General features: G+C 39.8%; 1 protein-coding gene across 5 annotated transcripts in view; it reads left to right on the forward strand.

The window, feature by feature from the left end:
• The first annotated feature begins 1,209 nt into the window (after positions 1–1,209).
• The window catches only part of LOC103354564 (suppressor of tumorigenicity 7 protein homolog), a 56,840-nt gene continuing 36,674 nt past the window's right edge, over positions 1,210–21,375 (forward strand). For 4 of the 5 annotated variants that reach the window (XM_008277980.1, XM_008277982.1, XM_008277983.1 and 1 more), the window contains exons 1-2: positions 1,210–1,307; positions 14,461–14,496. In XM_008277980.1, coding sequence (XP_008276202.1) covers positions 14,475–14,496 — 22 coding nt within the window. In that variant the 5' untranslated portion in view covers positions 1,210–1,307; positions 14,461–14,474. Of the gene's footprint in view, positions 1,308–4,919; positions 4,949–14,460; positions 14,497–21,375 lie in introns of those variants that run through there. The other variant, XM_008277981.1, reaches the window with a different exon arrangement.

Consider the following 21,375-nt stretch of genomic DNA (forward strand, 5'->3'; position numbering starts at 1 on the left):
TCTGGTAAAATTAAAAAAAAAAAAAAAAAGGACACAAAAGAAGTGTAAGACCAAGAAAATTGTTGAAAACGAATTTTCTTAGTTTCTTCTTTAAGAGACCAGAAGAAGTTTAACAAAAACAAAAACTTGCTCAACATCCGACAGCTTCTTCTGGTTGCCAAATTGTTCCTGCTGCAGTCCAGAGAAGTTTAAACAAGAATGGCCTCTGAGGACGAGCAGCAAGCCATGAAACCACTTTTTGGAAAAAAAACCGGGATGAAAGCCTTAAATATGCAAAAGCTCACAAAGATTGGAGTAAAAAAATTGTTGACAATATGTGAGAAGAGTTTGAGAGACGTGGAAGAAAGAGTTCTGGCAGCCTTTAGTGAAACGTGTTGGAGGGTCTGTCAAGGTTTGGGGATGTTGTCTGAATTGATGAAATCATAATTGCTAAAAAAAAAAAAAATACAGACAGATTATAATTCATCATGCCATTCCCTCTGGAAAGCATTTGACTGGAAACAGGTTTATTTTTCAGACAGTGATCCTACGCACACTACTAATATAGTGAAATCATATTTTGAGAAACAAACAGCTGATAAAACAGTGTCAGTGATGGGCTGACCTCCACACAGTCCAGACCTGAATATTATAGAAGCTGGACCTGGACAGAGAGAAAAATAAAACACAGCCAGAGTGTTGAAAGCTCGGTGTAATATAAGATTACTGAGGAAAACTACAAGATCCAAGATCATTTTAGATATGCAAAGGTGGGTCACAAAATACTGACTTTAGCCCGAAGAAGACTTTCTTTTCAGATTTTCTTTTTGTTCTCAATAGTATGTACATATTCTATTGTATATTCCACTTGTATCTTGACACACAGACTGAGGAATGCTCGTGTATTGTCAGCGCAAAGTTGCTAAAACAACAAAGCTCATTGTATTTTTCGACGCAGGAACGGTTAACTCTATGGGGGATGTTTTAAGTGTATAGAAACCTGGAAAAAAAGCAGAGGGTTATTTATGTATTTTTTATTGCTATATGGCTAAATTAATTTCGAGTGTCAACTTGATGAACTTGCCTTATCTCTTGGGAGAATTAGTGAGAGCGACATCTTGGGGCGGTGGGAGTTAACTGACCAGATTAGCGAGCCGGCGGCTAACTGGTAACTGTTAGCTAACGTTAGCCATCCAGCCCCGTTTGCAGACACGTCTACACACAGTCCGCTGCTGCTGCTGGATACTAGACACATGTTGAAGTGCTGGTAGAAGAAATGCTAGCTACGAATAAGGATTTAACCGGCTTCCCCGCGTACACAAATTGAGGTAACCTCTCACACACATATCGTTTCATTTACTTCCCCAACGCTGCCATTCACTGTGCCTCCGTTTATTTGCTTTTTTAAGTTTTCTGGCTTTGCAAAGGTTAGCCAGCTCATGTTAGCAGTTAGCTAGCAGGGTGAATGGCTAACACTTAGCCAAGTTTAAATGGAAGTCCTCTTGTCTGAAAATGTGCTAACGTTAAATGCACATTAAAGGACCAATAGGACGTTCAGAGCTGCCGTGTAATTAGTTTTCCTTTGCGAGCACCACATGCCAATTCAAAGGAGCAGAGTGTTGTATTGTTTTTACTGCTCTTCATCATGAGTCAGTGCAGGGTGTCTGTTACTCCAGAGTTCACAATGTCTGCTATTTCTTCAAGTTGTGTATTCGCAAAATATTCGTTTTTGTCGCTTTGGGAAACCCCCCATCAATTATAGATGCATTTAAAGCAACGTTAGTGGCTTCAAAAGAAATGTAAGCCCTAACTTAGAGCTCAAGTGTACCACTATTTGTTACCTTTGTGGACCTAAATTGTTTACCTCTGCTGGTCATTCAACGTGGGCTCAATGGTCTAGTTGGCATTATGTGGCTTCTTGCTCTCACAGCAGCCAGTGATGAGTCTCCTGTGACTCTGTGCTGAGCAGCAGATGGAAGAATGTGCTCTTTCAGAAAGCCAGCTGGCTGGAACTAGAGAGGGCAGGAGCGCCTGCAGGCACACATAGGCTGGTTGAGGAGTTTAAGAGTTGTGTGTGTGTGTGTGTGTGTGTTAAAATTGAACAGTCATAACCAAAAGCATGGGCGTTGGAAGTTTATGCGACAGGTTTAATGTGGCATGAAGCATGCTGCTGACTGTCACCTTGTCACTTCTTGAGCAGAAAGGTGTTAATGCTGCTGCTGCCTTCTGAATCAGGTGTCTGACAAGCCCCAGTCCCCCAGATAAGTTTGGAGAAGCGTAAAGATGATTTTTTTTATTAGTTCCTGTTCTTCAAAGTTATTATAGTTGCCCCTGATTACTCTATCGTTGGCAACTATATAGTAATCTGTCCTATCTGTCTTTCTGTCCATCTGTGTGTGTGTGTGTGTCTGTGAATAGTCTCTAGCTCGAGTGCTGAGGTCAAACAAGTTTATGTCTTACAGGTGAGCTAGGAACAGCCTCTCCTCGAAATGATTAGATTTTGTGGTCAATTAGTGCAAAAATGGCTCTGCTACAGGTCAAAGGTCACTTTTTTTCAAAAAATGCAGTATCATGCCTGGCAGGGGCAACTGTATCCCTTGACTGAGGGCCCTTTAGGTAAAAATTCTGAACCCAGAAAAATCTTTGTTCTCGAACCGTAATACTTATCCACTGCCTGCATAAATTAATATGATCATTTTCCATTTCAAAATGAAAAATAGGTATGTATAAGCCCTGGAACAATATTAACATAGCTTCTGTTCTGTGCTTCATCCACAAGATTATGGCTAAAATTTCACTGCTTTGAATTTAGACCTCTTTGCTTGTGGCCTCCTAAAAAACCAGTCTGTGTACACAGTCAGCGAGGGTCTGAGGTTACTTTCTGCTTTGTGGCAAATAAGCATAAAATGACAGATACTTGGTAGATATGTAGCCAAAACTCAGCTTTGATCTCTCAGCACACCAGCACATGTGCTTGTAAGCTTTGAGGAAATAATAACATCTTAATGTTTTGATTAATATAGCCTTTGTTTCAATATTAAAGTTTAAAATAGTACATGTTGAAGTAATTTCTTCGTCTTCAGTTTGTGGTAAGGTTGTTCTGTATCTGTAGTAGTTAGCAAGTTTTAAATAATCTGATGTTCTGTACACATTGGCACTAAAAACAAGCAGATTGTCAAAAGCGTGTGAGGTGTTGTAGCAGATAGTATTTTTCCTTGACACGTCTTTAGCTGGTGTGTCAAAAATGTTGACAACAACACAACATTAGCAGATTTTAATAGGCAAATGAACCTGTTTAGTCCTGTTGATGTGCAAAATATTGCACTTTTTACTTCTGTGTAGATAAGGATGAGCAAATACAGAGATGTACTGAATTATTTGTTTACTGTTGTATTATGCAATCAAAGTTTTTTTTTTTTTTTTTTGCACCTTATTGTGTAATTTAACACCGTGTCACATTTGACTCATGGCACACAGGCAGTCTGACTCTGCTGCAAATATTACTTAGAGCTACTATGCGCCCCAGTTGACCTGATGCTACAGACCTTAAACTGAGAGTGAGGTTATAACTGAAGTTAAAATGCAACAGATAAGAAACTAACATTTAGGAAAAATCTAATACCATAACACCAAATAATAACCAATGACCAAGTGTAGTCCGAAACTGCAACTTATCATACCCACCCTTCTTACAATACATGTTCTGTTTGACATTAACAGATGGCATCTAGCAAGGTCTTGTATTGATAACATATTTTCACTTCCTCTTCCTCATTATCATCAGTGTATACAGCTGACGTTTCTTCTTAGTTCCCATTTCCCATTTACCATCAGAGATTTGATCTTGTGGGATTCCCCCTCAGACCTGTTTATCAGCTTATCGCATCAGCCACTTTTTCTCAGTTGTAGTTTAAATTTAGTTAGTGGTTACTTGCATCTCCTGTAATGACTTTTGGCAACCCCCTAGAGAACAGAGACGGAACCGTCTTGGGAGTGAAGCAGGACTTGATTTTAACCATGTATGGATTCTTGGTAAAAGATGTCTTTTTTCAATTGATTTCTTTACGTGAAGTTGTTGAAGATCCATGCAAAACATTTTTAGCTATGCTAAGAGACGGACTACAAAGCTTTATCTTTTTTTTTTTTTTTTTTTTTAAATGTATCTTTTGCTTGAAATATGTAGTTTTTTTCTCTTCAGTTTAAACTATAGTCCTGACCTTGTGTCTGTGTTTAGCCATTTGGAAGGCAGGAAAAAATTGGACACAGATTATAGAAGGCTAAATATGAAATTCACATTTTATCCATGTGTGGAGTTCAGTGCTTATTTTGGTTGACAGGATAGCTACAGTGTCACCAACTTATGAGCCACAGGGTTAGCTGTCAGACAGCTTGACAGATGATAACCCTTTTGGAAATTTTGACCTGGGATAAACTTGTGTTTGTTGTCAGCCTGACTGAGTCAGTATGCATTTTGTGAACTGGATCTGTCACCAAACTGAGTTTGGTATAAAAGGTAAAACACATTTAGCCTGCTACCTAAAGGAATTACCAGGGGATTCATTTGCTATTCTGATTCACATATCTGCAGGAACGTAGACATCTTTCAACCGTTGTGTGGAGTTGTTTTCCATAAAGTCCTACAGGAATTCCAGATGAAACATACAATGGCTGGACAAACCACTATTAGAGACTGTCTCCACTAACTGCATGTAAAACAGATTTAAGACATTGCCCGTCAGGAGGTATCCTACACACCAAACACTTAGTAAATACACTGTAAACACACTGGTGAGAATAATTTCAGGCAGCAAAGCAGCTGAAAAGTCCCTGTACTTGCACTTGTATCGAACAAATATGGATGATCACTGGCAGCATGTATGCAAGGTGATTTTTCCCTGGAAAAGGGCAGAGAAGTGTAGCTGAGACAGAGAGAACCGAAGGACACAAAGGCCTCTACAGGGAACTGGAGGTGAGTGAACTTTGTACAACAAGCTTAACTTAAGCAAAAGCTGTTAATAAACCAGCACACCATTAGTTTCTGATGTCAGCTGAAAATATTACAACACAACATTGAAAAAACAAAAAACTGGCATCAACCGGAAGAGAAGATTTGGATCATATCAGTTTATCTACTGACTGTTAACCCACACTGACCCAGACTGAAACAGACTCAGTCCAGCTTGGTCTCATCAGATGTTATGACCCAAATCATATTCATGGTCGGTTCAGCAGTTGTTATGTGTACGCCCCGTGTGTGAGAAAAAGGGTGAGAGTCGTGTCCCTTGCTCAAAATGTGGCACATCTTTTGGCTGAACTTCCCTGCAGTGTATTTAGGCTGCTGTTTTTGGCTATGCTGGAATGTATACAGCTTTTTTAAAGAGTTTCTCCCTGGGCATCACTGTTAAATGATGGCTTAAAGACACAGGTTTACTCTTAGATTCTGCACTGGTCAGCACCTCACTGTGTGTCTGTCGCACAGTTAGGAACTGCACCATCATCCACTGTCATCAAACTCATGATGTGCTGATATATATTTGGTTCAACTATGCATCCTGTTTGCTTAAAGTGCAGAGTTTGTATTGCGTAAATGATCATCCATCTAATAAATTGTCACAACCAGCATTTCTGTCTCTTTTCTAAAGTTAGATATTGAACTAAGCTAAGCTTAAAGAAGCTAGTCCCTTTTCACAACTGTATAGATTGCTACACTCAGCAGAAAGCTGCTTGTGGTGCAGTTGCTGAGCTAGATTGGTTCTGAACTCTAGGTTAGGCATCATCATTTTGATGCACAGCCATAAGACTCAAAATGTCAGAGTATAAAAGGCTGAATTACAAACCATTTTATGGTGCCATATCAACGGCCAGAACCCCTTCGTGACCAGTGGAGCAGGGATATAATTGAAGAAATGTTTTGTTATGTTTTTGTGGAAAATGCTGGCTGGCTAATAAACTGTATCTGGGTTCAGACACATTCTGCAGGGCATCCTTCCCAGTCTTCATATTCCCCAGTGAATGAATTCATGCATCAGAAATAAAATCTCTTTGAAGACTGGATTTTTTCTGACAGACTTTTTACTGCAAAAAGGTTCCAACATTGTCAGCTTGGGATGGGCCAATTAAGCCTCTGTACTGAGAACAAGGTCCATAGCTGTGGAAGGAAAGGAAATACTAAAATAAATACGTAAAAGACAGACTTGTTTTATCATGTCAGTGTGGTAAAACAATAAACATCTCCATACATCACACTGACCACTGAGCTAAGAGTCAGTGATTTTGAAAATTAAAGAAACCCTCTGAATTAACTGAGAGATGTGACACAGGCAACCACAGAACATTCACCACAAAGCCAGATCAGACTGGTTGGAAACCTTTATTTAGAACCTGTGCACCGTGCTGGTAACATGATCTCAGCCAGAAATATTTGCCCTACCTTTGATGGGGCAGACTGCCCTGCCCTGTCTGAAAAGAAGTCCACACTGAAAGTCTGTTTTTTGCCCACTTTCTGTCTGCTTTCATGCAGAAAACATCCACGTCACAAAACCTTGATTAGCCTTTAGGCTTTTGCACCTTTAAATTCCCAAAGTAGCTATTCCAGGGAAACACTGCAAATCCTGCACAGCTGGCTTTCTAATATCTGCCCCCCAAGTGATTGCTCTGGCCAAGTAAGGGAAAGGTCACGACTGTTACGTAGGCACCCTGATTTTGTGAAATGCCACTTCTAGTGAAGTACAGTGATGAGGTGAATCCAGGTAGAATCTACTATCCAATGAGTATTCACCTCTAAATCTATCGCAGTCAAGAGAACAAGAGGTGAACAGGAGAAGCTTTTAGCCTTAAAAGCTTATAGCAAATTTTTTTTCTAGCTTGGGCAAAGTTGAAATGTGAACTGTGCAACAGAAACTGAAGCTCAGTAGGTGAAATATATTTTTTTATATTTTGCTCTGTCAGACTCATCTGAATGCACTCTCATTTTATATAAATGTAATAGAGCAGCTGTTTAGATTTAAAACTGAAAGTCTTTGGAAACTCACCAGTTCATCATCTGTGGCCACAATACAAACAGCAAAACTTTCCCAGTGTTTGTGTGGATTTTGCAGCAGTGCAAGAAATGTACCGCTCTGTTTACAGGATATGGTGGCATGATAAAATGATTTTAGTTTCCACAGCTAAATAATTTAGAACAGACTTCCAGAAGAGGGTAACTTGCTACCAAATTAGCCAGCAGTGTATGCAACACTGTCAAGTCACAGCCCTGCCCTGTTTGGAAAGAAGTCCACACTCCAAGTCTTTTTTCCCCCTGTGTGCACAGAAACATTTGTGCTTGTGGCAATTTCTTTTGTGCATTTCTTCAACAAAGTTGGCAAAATAATGAAAGTGTAACATGTTGTTTCATCCCAGCACAGCCCGTACCTCAAGAGTTGGTCCCACTAACTAATTTGTAAATAAAATCTGGACTGGGGTTGGCTTAATGCCAAAGAGATTAGCTCATCAGACAAGGCTAACAGCCACAGTAAGAGGTTGCTAACATGAAGCAGGTGGTTATTTCCCCACCCTCTGTTCCTCATCCTGTCTTCCTACTTTACATACAAAGACAGTTTGATGAATGATGTGCAGTAGCCTGTGTGTAAGTGCAGGTAAGATTTGACTGCCTGCACATATTTGAATCTATGCAAACTGATAAATTCAGTACGAATCAGTGTCATGCCGTATACAGTCTGCTTGAAACACTGTTTGGGTATGTTCTTTTATATTTTTTCACAGTTACATAGAAAAGACCACATTTATAACATTTCAGTGAAGAAGAAAAGTGTTTTGGTGCTTTTGGTAGCAAAGTGTGTCTTTGGTTTTCTTAATTGCTTCTGGACCAGTATTGTTACTAAAATGCGGACAAAGCCTTCCCAAATCCTTTCAAACCACTCAAAGTGTGTTGCGTCTGCCTGCCTTTCGGTTCATCTAACTGGATGCAGTTCAGACTTGTATCATGTTAAAAGTGATTTTTAAATAGTAGTAGGTCCAGTCAAGTAAGACTGCCGTTGTGACCTTTACAGAAAAGTGATTAGGGTGCTCATTCAGACATGTAGCCGACTCGTGCTGTCAGATTAATGGAAAGGAACATATGTCATGTGAAGAGATTTAAAGAGATGCAGTGAATTGAATCGGTACATATGGAGTCGTGTTCCTCTTTCTGTGTCTGTCTACTTTCTAGTTCTTGTTCCCTCTGTTGTTTATAGTCCTCTCTAAGCTACATGCATCAATGTATTTGTTATTTTTTGTACAGAGAAAATCAGGTACATATGTGCAATGTTTCTTCCATTCTATGGTCCATCAACACACTCACTTTAGATGGAGTTTAGCTTGTCTGCACCTATTCAAATTAGTTCTACTATTCTGTGACAGCCAACGTCTCCTGTCTCATATCAAAACTTTTCCTTTGAACATTTACGTTAGTGGATTTCTGTTTTTGTAGCCATTTGCAGGAAAGGTTGGGACTGGGCCCAGTATACACTAATACAGATTTATATTTTTTTGCTGTGAGAAGTATGTTTTTATAAAGAAAGTTTAGTCAGATGTTTCAACCATAATATAGATTTAATGCAGATTTAGATAATAGTTTGTTTTTTGTTTTGCTTTAACATTCACATTGAAATGTCTGTGTATCAAACTAGTCGAGTGTAATTCATTTGATTTTAATAGTTGTTCATGCATTAGTGGTCTAGTGGTAGCGGTTCTAGGGAAATACAGTTCCCCATCTTGACCAGTTGGTGTCAGCAGTGACAGTCACTGTGTTCCTGACCCAGTTAGCTGAATGTTGCCGCTGTGTTTGAATTGTGACCCAGTGGAGGTAATCAAAGCCTCACCAACCTTCCTTTTGTGGTAGAGTCTGGTTCCTCTGAAAGGGAAATTGGGGGGGGCACGATTGCCTAGTTATCATTGTATCCCTGCTGTTGTATGCATGGTAGATCTAGAGGGCAAAATCCATTTTTCACACCAGCTGGCTTTGAGTGCTGTAAATTCATTGTTGTGAGGTCAGGAAATGACCACCAGTTCAATGCCACATCTGACCACCGGTAAATAAGCCTCTGGCTGGGTGGTTTGCAAATTCTCGTCGAGACATTGGTAGGACACCAGGCATGATTTGTTGAACCTGGTCTATTCCTAAAATTCATTAAAGTGAAAAAGAAAGATGAATTGTCAGAGGTGTTACACACTGTGGCCTAAGGAGACTTTTCTGCCCTGATTCCTCCATAGAATCCTTTGAGATATGTACCCAGTTGGCATCCTTTCTTGTAGATATCTGTACTTAATGGGATGTGTAAAATAAGACAAGGATGGAACGGCTTTTGGCATACAGCCATTTAGAAAATACCATTTTTGAACATAATGGTTCTTCATGGTGTTCATCTTCTACAGCTCATACCTCCTGCTATCTCATTGTCAACAACACTTGTGTCAACATCAAGTCTGCTAGACTTCCAAAATGGACTATCCTTCTTTATGCTTTTCCTTATTTTTCCTTTTGCTGAAGGATGGCCACACTCCTCACGCTTATTTTCAGTTGCTTAGCAACCGGGAGGAGATGCTTTTTCGGGGTGGTACTTTGTGATGGAAGCGGGGGCGGGGTGAGGTGTGCATTGTTCAGGAATAAATGGCTCATGAATGCAGCGCCACTGAATAGAGGTGGTGAGGAGCACTGTTTTAAGTTAAGCATTCATTGAAGGAACAGTATTGTTCCATTACTCAGTGTCTGACTCAATTAGCACCCCTATTTACCTGGACTTCACTGCTGCTGTTGCAGTGGATTTGCATGCTAATTGTCTTTGTGGCAGAGAGAATGGGACCCGGATGCCAGGGTGTATAACCGATAGGCCACATGTGACTCCAACACACTTTGATTTAAGAGAAAGCATTTATATCATAGTGGTAGTGCAGAGAGACATTAGGTTTAGGGATGTAGAGTAAGGGAATGACATCCAGGAATTGAACCAGGGACTCTCTGCTCAGTGATTTCGCACTTACAGCCCTTTACAGACATAAGATTTGGACCACTGCTGGCTTCATCAATTCTTTGAAGTGACAGCATTCATTAAGATGCTGTCACTTCATTAGGAATGAATGTTGCTGTCACTTTTCTGTTAATGTTTCTCAATGTTTCATTCAAACATACTTCCCTGTCTGTTTTTATCACAGGCAAGCTTTATTATAATGAACATTTTAGTTTTTAGCCTAATAGATTTACAATTGTAAAGTCAATGAGAAAGATGTGTTTGATATTGCAATGACTTTTGCAATCTGCAGTGTTTTTGGAAGAGTATTGGTACTGAAATGTGAAACGTCACTTCACACAGCTCCAAGTACTGCTGCTTGTGTGTGTCTATCCTTTATTGTGGTGGAGCAGCTTAGACTGCAGAAATCTTGCTCGGTCTGACCTAGTAATATTGCCGGTGCAACTTTTATGGAAAAGTGACCAGGATGTGTTTTTAGATATGACACAACCATGTTCAGTTGCCCTCAGATTAACAGAACAGGGTGCATGTCTGAAAATGCACCCTACCTGCTTGGCTATTGGGTCACCCACAACTGAGTTGAAAATAACAGCATTTCTGTTCTGACAATTGAAAAATGTAACTGCAAAACCTGTGTAGAAGCATTGCCCCAATGCTAGTCAAAAGTGTACGGTTGCCTTATATTTCCAAACCTCTGAAATGGGGAACCACACTCCCATTTCAGATAACCAGTTATGTTTTTCAGTTACTGAATTAGGTTACCTTAGAAGAAGACCGCTTTCAAAATGCTGTGTGGGTGCTTACTCTGGCTTAAAATTTATGATTTAAATTATTTGAAACAGCTCTGAGCACTGGTTCTTACTGCATATGTTTTCTCAGTGAAACGTGATGTTTTGGCAGAAGCTGTGTTGACAGGTACTAAGTGCCAGTACAAACATAGAACAACAGATTTTCGTGCATTGGTCTGGTGTATTTATTCAGTTACTAGTAATGAGAAAACCTGATATTTGTTTAGCTGGATTTTGCAACCCACTGGGAGAAACTACTCATAGCTTGTTTAGCCCCTGTGATTATTATTATAGGGGCACCATAGCACTTCAGATCATACTATTACTGATCAGGGAGCAAAATTGTGAAAAGCTGGCATAAGAGGAAAGCACACTGAATTCAGGGTTTCCATTTCGATAGCTCGGCCCTTTGCTGAATTCAAGTTGTCCTGCACCCCACAGAAATGTACTTTTATCAGATGTTCTTAAAACTGCAGTTATAGTGGGGCACTTGGGTTAGACATATATATTGGTTGGAAAGCTCACCAGTGACATCTGTTGGTTAAAACAGAAAACAGATCAGTGCTTTCCCTTTATTAAAAGTGGTGGTCAACATTTGGATTACAGACAGTTCTGTGTTGGTGACCAGAGAGCATTGTGGAGGTTTAGTTAGCAACAGCGCACCATGACAGAGACTTTTGTTGCTGTCAATGGTTTGCGTCCAGAGCACATGATTTCAAGGCAAGCCTTACTTTGTTAGGACAATGTTCCTAGCGCTGTTTGACCGGTGTAACCAGGCAGATGGTGACAATTGATTATAGGTATGACAGGAAAATCACATATAGTTCTAAAAAAAAAAAAAAAAGAGTCAGCTCCTGGAACAATGTCTGTTGTACTTAATTACCATAAAGATTCATTGATTATTTATTGATGATACTGCAGTTAATATTGTTTAAAATTTGCATCCCTAGCATAGATACTTCCCTTGTGACCATTAGGAATAATGTCAAGGAGGAAACATAAAAGCCAAAGAGTAAAATAGTTTTTTTCAGATGGTCAAATACTGGAGGTAATGGTGATAAGAAAGAGACTTACAGCATGTCAACAATGTTTGCCCTGTCTTGGGTCGACCAAGCCCAGGAATGAGAATATGGAATGTGTTAACAGATGTTAGTGTACTTTTCAATTGGCTGTTGGAGAGAGAGCCCCTAAGTGCAGTTGGCATGATCCCAGGAGATGTCTTAACAAATCTGCTGCAAAAATTGTAACTCTCATAAAGTGGCAACTGAGTCAGATGATTCAATTTCCTTTTAATTCAGTTTCCTTGGTTCAAGCAATTTTGCCCAGGAACAAATGTAGATAAAGTGTAGGAGCGAAGAAATATCACTTTATCTGTATCAAAAAAGCTGGAGCATATTGAATATAATATATACCACATTTTGTAAACATTTCTACAAATGGATATGCAGTATCAAAACATGGAAAAGAAAAGTTTTTCTTATTAAAAAAGAATGTACTCAGTACTGCGTCAAAGAAATATTTTTTGCAGGGTAACAGGAGTAGAGAAGGGGTCTCAAGCTTGTGCTTCAAGGACAAAGACATGGGGAGAGGAGGAGGAGGAGGAGGAGAAGGAGGAGGAGGAGGAGGGTGTATGAGACACAAAAGAACACAGGCCTCCATCAGTACATGCTCTTCTGTTCAGCAGCTGAGCTAATCCACATGCTAGCTAGCTTCACCCCATTCATGGTGGGGGCCATGAGAATGTCCGGCTGACCGCCCGTCTACTTATTTAGGTTAGCAGCCTGTTGTACAGACTTACTACTGTACACATTCAATTGCTCAAAACAGGCTCAGTGTGTCTCACTGCTGCACAGTTGCTGTATTACACATACAATTTATTACATTTAGAGGCACACCAGATCCATCTGTAAAGTTTTACGAGACACCTCAATAATGACACTCACCAATTGCCACCAGTTCACTGTAAGCACTATAATGTCTCCATGCGTCTTGTAAGAGGAAGAAAAACTTGAATCATGTAGATTTAGAAGTCTTAATTCGCGTTTCCTGTATGAACCAGCCAGGGGTGGGCTTTTGCTATATAATGCAGATTTGGGGTTCTGTTTGAAACATGTACATACTGGATTATGCAAACAGAGGAGAAGAATAAATAGTTGAGGAAATGATTACATACTTTGTCCTTCTGAGGACAAAGGAAATATATCTAACATACTCTGCTGTAGACTTGGTTTGCTTAGGAGTTAGATTTAAGGGATGTGAAGGATTAGTCACTGTCAAACAGTGGCAGGTCACCCTTTTTTGCTTTCTAATCTTTTTAATATGCAACTGTATGGCGTTGACTATTGAATAAAAATGTGAACGGTATCCCAGAGCAAGGACTAGATGAGTCAATGTGATTAGGATTCCATATCTTTTGATACAGTATTTTAACCTTCACTTCAGGTTTGATTGATGATATTGTGTGATGGCAGTAGAAAATATGTTGTCTGGCTCCCTGCTGGCCATGTGTGTGCACGTGTGTGTATGTGTGTGTGTCCTGCTGTATCCTTGGCTTTTTTTTTTTTTTTTTTAGCTCCAAAGTAGACAGACCATTTTGACTGGCCTGCTTCCCACTCTTTTTCTCCAGTGCCCCCCACCCTCAGCGTTAGCTGCCTTTCTCCTCCCCCTTAGTACCTCTTTATCTTTTCACCCTCCTCTCTGTCTTGCCCTCCCTAAGTCTCCTTTTCTTTCCTTCCCTCTTTTTTTTAATCACTTTTGCTTTAATTTACTTCTTTCTTTTTACACCCCACCTCCTCTCCCCTGTCTCACATTTCCCTCCTTTTCTAGTTCTCCTTCTCCCTATCTTTGCCCCCGTTTTGCTTCTGCCTATCCATCTCTCCTTCTCTGCTCATGCACTCCCTGTTTCTCCATCTCCTTCTCCCATTCGCTCATGTTTCTCCCACCTTTTTTCCCTTCTTTCCCCCTCTTCCTCCTTGCCTTCCTCCCTCTCTCCATCTAGCAGCAGTTGTCAGTCAGTCTTTTTACAGCTCTCTCTCTCTCTCTCTCTCTCCCTCTCTCTCTCCCCCCTCTGTCCTGACGTCACTCGCTGTTTGCATAGCTATTGTCTTACAGTGGCTGCAGCAGCAGTGGCAGCAGCCCCTCACCAGATTTTCAGTTTTTCACTCCCTCCTTTCTCTCCCATCTCCCCGGGAAAGACTCTCCCTCTCTCCTCTCTCTTCTTGTTAGTAAATCCTACAGTGGAATGAGAAGTGAGAGAGTGACGGAGGAGAGGATGACAAGGAGGATATAGACTGCAGAAAGAGAGATGCAGTAGCTAGCCACAACCACATCTCCGTGTCTGGATTTCATCACAGCTTGCTGTTTCTGTGAAGGATTTTTGCTTGTTTTTATTTTATGTTTATGTAGTTTTGGATTTAATCCTCCAAAAGGCCTCCTGTTTTTTGGCGGCAGGACTAGTTGAGCGTGTGTGCGTTTTGGAGGAGGGCTTTTAAAGCAGCAACGGATAGCGGAGCTGGGGCATCTGGCCGTCTGGGAGGCAGCGACGGCCGGCTGGCTGCATTGTGTTGCTTTGATGACCCCCGCTGTGTAGCTGCCTGCTCATCAACCTCCCCTCTCTCTCTTTCTCTCTCACCCTCCCCTTTCTCTCTCCTCTCCTTCCTCCTTCTCCTCCTCCTCTCTCTCCATCACAGCTCCCGGTCCAGCCATGTTCGGCACAGAGTCCTCATGTAAGTACCACCACCATCCTCCTGTCTCCTCTGTGTTTGTCTGTGTTTATGTGCCTTTTTATGTTTGTGTGTGCTTTATCTGAGGGAGAGGAGGGAAGGGAAATTACTAGATTTCCTCTGTTCCTGCATCCCTCCTCTTCTCTTTTCTTACTGTTTTGCCTCCATGGTTGCTGGTGGCAGATTGCATTGGGAGAAATCTGGAATCTACCATTTTAGCACGGAGGGTCGGCACTACAAGCTAGCTGGTCATGCTGAGCTTACTGCCTGCCTTGCATTCTCTTACTCTGAGCCTTACTATGTGTCTGCGTGTGATTATGTGATCACCTTCTGTCTATATGTTTCAGTCTTCATAAGTGTAACGATGTGCTGGTTAAATGCAAGTGTCCTTGTGCATGTTTGCGTTAATGTGAGTGAGCATGTCAGAAGATGGATGCTTTTGCCAGTGAAGCATCAGCCTCCTCTCTCTTCTTTCTCCGGCTCCCTCAGATCGCTTTAAGGTGTGATCGTATCATTTCCAATCTGAGATGCTACTGAAGCTAGCATAGTTGTGTATACTACTGTTGTGTATGTATGCCTGTACATGTGTGTCTTGGACATTGTGCAGCCCCTGACCTCTCGTAGAAGAGTTTGTAGTGTTGATCTGTAGGCGGGCTGACGTCTTCAGGCGAGCCTCTTTCTCCCCCTCTCTACCCCAACCTCACAAGAAACCCTTTCACTTTGATCAATACCATGATGGCCCACTCCACTACCTGCTCAATGCTTCAAGGAAGTCTGAGCTGATCTAATTGATTCTGTCATGGCTGCACAGTCAGAGCCAAAAGTAACTTATTATTTGACGTCAGATCAGAGCTAGCATGCACACCGGCAATGGCACAGACTGTGGTGTGTTTGCATTCTGGCTGTTAGAGTGATGAAATGCTGTCAGTGTATCACTCCTCCGTCAAACAGCTGAGTGTAATCTTTGTTTAGGAAATGTACGGCTGAGTGGTTGACACTGTGGAGTATGTAAGAAGTACAGCATGGTGCAGATCACATCTTGCCATTGACCAAAGCCTACCTAAGGTTGTCTGTCCTTTTTGTCTGAGAGTTGGAATTGTTGCCAAAATATGAGGCCATCTGAGAGTTAAAGTTGATGCATTCAATAAGTTAGTTTGTCTGCTGCCTGTCCTCATTGTTTTCTGCTTACTGGGTCTGTTTTTCACTCCTAAAATGGTTTTGCATATTTACCACACACACAATTTAAAGCAGACATCATCAAAAGTGAAGATTTTTTGGCAAGATTTCTCAGAGATCACATTATGCATTGTTTATGTTTCTTTAGTAATCAGAGTAAATAATTATCAATAAAAACTTTTTTAAAAAGTATGTAGGTTGTGTTTTACTCTTGCTCATATATGCCCAGATGCTTAAAACATCCGTTGACCAAAATGCTGAGTATATAAGCAGATACAATCAAGTTTAGGAAGTGCTTGCCCTATATGCCTAATAGTAATGTATAGTATTCTTTTCCTAATGCATATAAAGAGATCTAAATACCTTAACCAGGCAAACTCACTTTCACTGATTTGCATGTCTGGGTTCTATTAGTTCTGTCTCAGTAGATGTGGCAATTTTATACAAGGTGTATCGTTGTTTATGGACAGAGCTCTACTCAGCTGTAGCAGGGATGTCAAGTTTTTTTTTGTTTTTTTTTTTAGCAGAAAACCAACAGGCAGTGGTGCTGCACCAAGGCCACAGTGCATACACAGCATAGACTACAGAGAGTATTAATCAGTGTGAGTCCACTGGTAGGCTTCTGTTCACAGGATATCATTTAAGAGTGCTTGAGTTTGGAGTTTTTGTATCCTTTAAAAACACAGAGTTAAACAAAATGCACTAATTTGATTGACTGTTAATGGCAGATGATCAAAAACTATAACTTACTTGTGTTGCTTTCATTTGTGTCCTAGCATTATACTTAGCCACATAGAAAGTGAAGGTAGCATTATGCAAAACATAGCACTTGTTTAAAGTAGATCACATGTCCACTGCCTCTAATACCAGCCAAGTTTGTCAATGTATATTTAATGCTGGATTTCGTGGAAAATAAGTAGCTTCTTTCTTTCACATAGCTTTGTGCAAATTCATTCATTGCTTTTTGAGATAAACCTGACAGTAGGCACAGAGAGAAAAGAGAATGTCCATTCAACTCTTTAGGTTTAAGTAATAAACTCAGCAGCATTTGTTGAAATACTCAGAGGTAAGTGGAGCCTCTTTTATAGGCTATTTCATTGGAATAGCTTTGTTAGGAAACAGTTTGGGTTCAAGCCGCAAACACTGCATCAGCAAATGAACTTGGACACATTTAGAAGGTTTTTGTTTGAAATATTAAAGATGATCATTCATGAAACATATCATTGAGCTGCTGATCTCCTGCAGTCTCCTGATTTTCATTATCTGTTATTTTTTTGGACAATATATATGTAGTCTTTATCTTTATATCTTTATTTCCATTGCACTGGTCCAAAATGTGATAATTTTCTGGTTTTACAATCCCACCGGTCAAGCTGATCATCTAGACACCTGGCTTTAACAGAGGCTCTTTTAAGTGTCGTCCAGCGTTTACAGCAGACTGTGTGCCATTGAGGGCACTGGACCTGTTCTGCAGGGGTGTCTGACTTGTGTATTTAATACGCCAAATCTGGTCTCCAGTCGATCCAGAGATCAAGAGCAACAAAAACCTGGCAGACTGTAACATCAAGCCTTTTTTCTTCTGTACAGTCTCACTCTGCATCACTCTTAACAAAAGAATCATCTAAAAAGCTAAAATTTAACAAGGTTTTATATATTTGCTTATGCCCGGCCGTCATAAATATAGCCATATGCATTATAATTTTTAAACATTAGAGTAATTACCTTTAACAGTCTATTCCCAAACTGTCCCTCAAGGAAAAAATGGCAGCCTCTTTCGACTTCTGTGCAGTATTTGACATTGTGGATCAGCGTTCAGGTTTGATGGGAAATGTGCCGAATTGCTTTCTGGCACCAAATGGGGTGGACTCTGTTCCCCCTTTCTCATACTGACAGATGGTGGTGGGAGTGAAGAGCCAGGGAAATCACTTCCAACATATTTATCTTCTTCAGTGCAGCAAAAAACGAAACCAATGTAAACCACATTTGTTGACTCTTGTCTTATGAAGTGTAAAAAATTTGACAATACACATAGGACAGTTTATGTACACTTCAGCTGCTTGTCATTGTCCATCTTCTACCTGTGGATTTTTGTTACTTTTTTTGAACAAAATGTATTGTTACTTTAAGATAATAGAACAGATGTAAAGAAATATTATATTGCAGCAGAAGTTCATGAATGATAGAATAGGACAAACTCTAACCTTTGTATTTTAGAGACTTAAAATGACTTGAGTCAAACTTTAATTTTTCCAAAAGGCCCAGTTGGAAGGAATGTCTCCTATGTTTTTTTTAAAGTGTTAAGACAAAATGTGGTTCTTCATGAGCCATTTCCATCAGTTTTCAACAGCTAGCAGCACTTATAAATACACTTTCGTGACCCCAGTGTACATCATCCACTTCGCACGCTTCTGAGTGCAGTTACCCTGTCACACACAGGCAGGGCTCATTTCTAGACAACCAGTTCAACACAGGTTTGGTTAAATGGTGACTACATTCTGCCTTGCTATTGCTTTTTTGGCCTGTGTGTTGTTGGATGTTATTTGGAAAAAAACAGATGGTTCAGTAGATCTACAATAGACCTACACTTAATGAAAATACTAGAGGTCAGTACTTGCAGTTTCCTAGGTGGTACAACACTTTATTTCTGCCTGAAGGGATACTGGTTTTCATGACTCCCCACCAGCAACAGTTGTGAACAGAAGTATTATGTTTTCGGGTTGTCTGTCTGTCTGTGCATCCATCCATCCCTCATCCCAATATCTTCAAGAACATCAAGTTGACTTCATGAAACACTTTTATTACCATTACTCAAAAATTCATGCATTATCACAAAATTTCACACAAATGTTTAACAGAGTAAATTAGTAAAGTAATGATATTTAATATACAAAGGTCAAAGGTCAACTTCACTTTGACATCATAGTGTTCTGTATAAAAACTTTTCTGATCAACACAATAGGAGAGCTTGTGACCATATTTCATATTTTCATTGGCGAGACTAATCTAGAGTGCACACTTTGAAATCGTGATGATAATCCTGTCAGGTTGAAGATGTGTGTGTAGTACACGTGCACATATTCAAATTTGCATTTAGTGTAATCTTTTAAGAAGAAACACTAGTGTTACTTGAGTTAACGTCCTGGTGCTTGAAGTTGAGTAAAAAACTCTTTTTCGATACTCTAAGTGTCAAATCAAAGTTTCATCAATAGTGCATAACTAACAGTGACACAAACTGAGTGAACGGGAAAGTAAATAAGTTTTTACAAAGTTTTCAGGTTGAATTCAAACAAGCATGTTGTAGTAAAAAAAAAAAAAAAAAAGCACTTCACACCATTCAGCCAGTTCTGCAGCCTTGGATGATTGATTGTCTGATGTGAAATTGTCTTAAAGGAACAGAAGTCTTATTTTACCACTGTCTGGGGGAATACTTGGTTGTGATTCGCTGCAGGATGTCCATTAATTGATTGCAAAATGCATGAAAATATAAATGAATGATCTGGGCATCGATTTAGACCCTAAAAACCTCATCTCTGTGCATTGAAGTTACATTAAAAAAAAATTTCCATGAAAGTAATCTCTTCATATCTTAAAATGGTTTTGATGTAACTCTATGCAGTTGCTTCCTCTTGAATGTGAGGATCTACATCGTCCTTGTCTTTCTCTCTCATTCACACTTCTCCACTCATGGCAGCTCAAGCCCACTAGCCAACGTACAGCTCAGCTCAAACATGGTTAAACTATTCTAAGCTACACAAGTACACGCTGCATGCTGACAAGTTGTCATATTGGAGTATTTCAGACATATATGTTCAAGTCAGAAACTGATTATGAAGATGAATAAAGCCCCACCCTGCAAGTTGACAGGATTGGTTCCTTAGGTTTGTTAAGCATGAAACCCTGGAGGTATGAATTTGTGTTTTTTAGACTATTCTCTTTACACTGCAGGTTCACGGTGGAAACACTGAGCCATGGTGTTGATTGCTTATTTCGCTCATTCACGGATATAAATAGTCACCATAATGACATGTTAACAAGGTAGAAAACTTGATTTTTGCTGGAGGGGGCTCTTGAATTATTTTTTTCTTTGACAAGCTCCTATGGTGTATTTAGGGTAGTGCCTGACAAGGTGTCCATTACCAGGAATTAATAGACAATGTGGGGGCCACAACTGTCCGATAGTGGAGTTCTCCTTCTTGAATATCATAGTTGTGACCTGAAGGAACCGACACTGACAAAGCATTCTTTGTGGTCTTGCTTTTTTAATAGTTTGATAAGGCTTCAATGCTCAGGTGCCGAGATCCATTGTGATTGTGATATCTGGTCCAGGGTTCTGTGAAAGCACTGTGCTGTTTGATGAAAATGTAGCTTGTACTTCATTCCTATTTTCATTTTGTAACTAAAGTTTAAAAAATCAGGAGCCATGTCCCCATGTGTAGATAAACAACATAATGGGCCTGAATATTTGCTTCATGGATGACTTATACCAGACTGGTGTGTTAGTAAATACAAATACACTGTATATTTTATACACAGGGAGCATGCACTGTAAACAAGAATGTAAATAATGCATGGAATGACACTGGCAGTCTTGTGATCAGAAAAGGCTCAAAACCCCATTGGTTGCACTTAGAGTATAATAGACGTTGTCTGTCCTTTTTTTTTTTAAGCTTTCACAGTTCCATACTATAGTATATATGTATATACAGTACTATACATCTCAGCCATGTCAGTGTCAGAAATGTTGTGGATGTTGTCAAACAATGAGAAAAAATAAGGCAAAAAAAAAATATTATGGCAAGTTTTTAGTCTTCAGAGATGCATCATTAACTGTCATCCTTTATAATACACTATATACAATAAGAAGATGCATTTTAATGCAGAGCCCTTCTTTTTGTCTTTTTATCGGGCTACTTTCCTGCTGCTGTTGAGTTGTCTGAACCTGACATAGGCAGTCCACATGGGGAAATGACTTTACATGAATGAGTGTATGAACACAAATGCCTTCTGTACATTCTTCTCATTAATGTATATGGCAGTTGTGGTTTATTGATCAGAGTCTATGGTCGGTTTGAGAATTTCGGGCTTGTAACATTTAGTGCTGTTTTCTGTCTATTCTTCCGACACCCTGACCTGTTGAAGACTGTTGTCTCCTGGCTGATGGGATAGTCTGACTGATGTTTTGCTTTAGACAGTTGTTTGAATTAAAAAAGGGTGATCTTATAGATTCAGTCTGGACTACTGTAGTTAACTCACATGTGTGTATGAATCACGGAAAACATTTTTCAGGCATTTTATTGGTGAGAGTGATGATGGCAAACGCAATGTTCCCAAAAAACCAGGTAAATATTTTTACAGCTAAGTTTAAAGTGCTGGTAGTTGTCATAACTGTATTAAAGTTGATAGTAATGCAGGGATAACAGTTTGGTTTGCCATCTTACATTAATATTAGCTTTGAGTTCACTTTTAGCTGTATGTTAAAATGTGCTTCTGTATTGACCATGCCTCTCCTCTAACCCACTCTAGTACAGATAATGAGTTAAAGTTGTTTTTCTGCTGTTTTTTTAAACCTATATTAATCCATATCCATGTGGCATTGTCATGCACGTTATTATTACTGATTTTCATTGGTTTGCGTGTCTTGCTGTGTGAATACAGTTACTGTCAGCAGGATTATATCAGTTACTGCACATCATTATGCGCATGAAG

Source organism: Stegastes partitus, unplaced genomic scaffold (assembly GCF_000690725.1).
Source record: "Stegastes partitus isolate 25-593 unplaced genomic scaffold, Stegastes_partitus-1.0.2 Scaffold112, whole genome shotgun sequence".
Taxonomy (NCBI): domain Eukaryota; kingdom Metazoa; phylum Chordata; class Actinopteri; family Pomacentridae; genus Stegastes; species Stegastes partitus.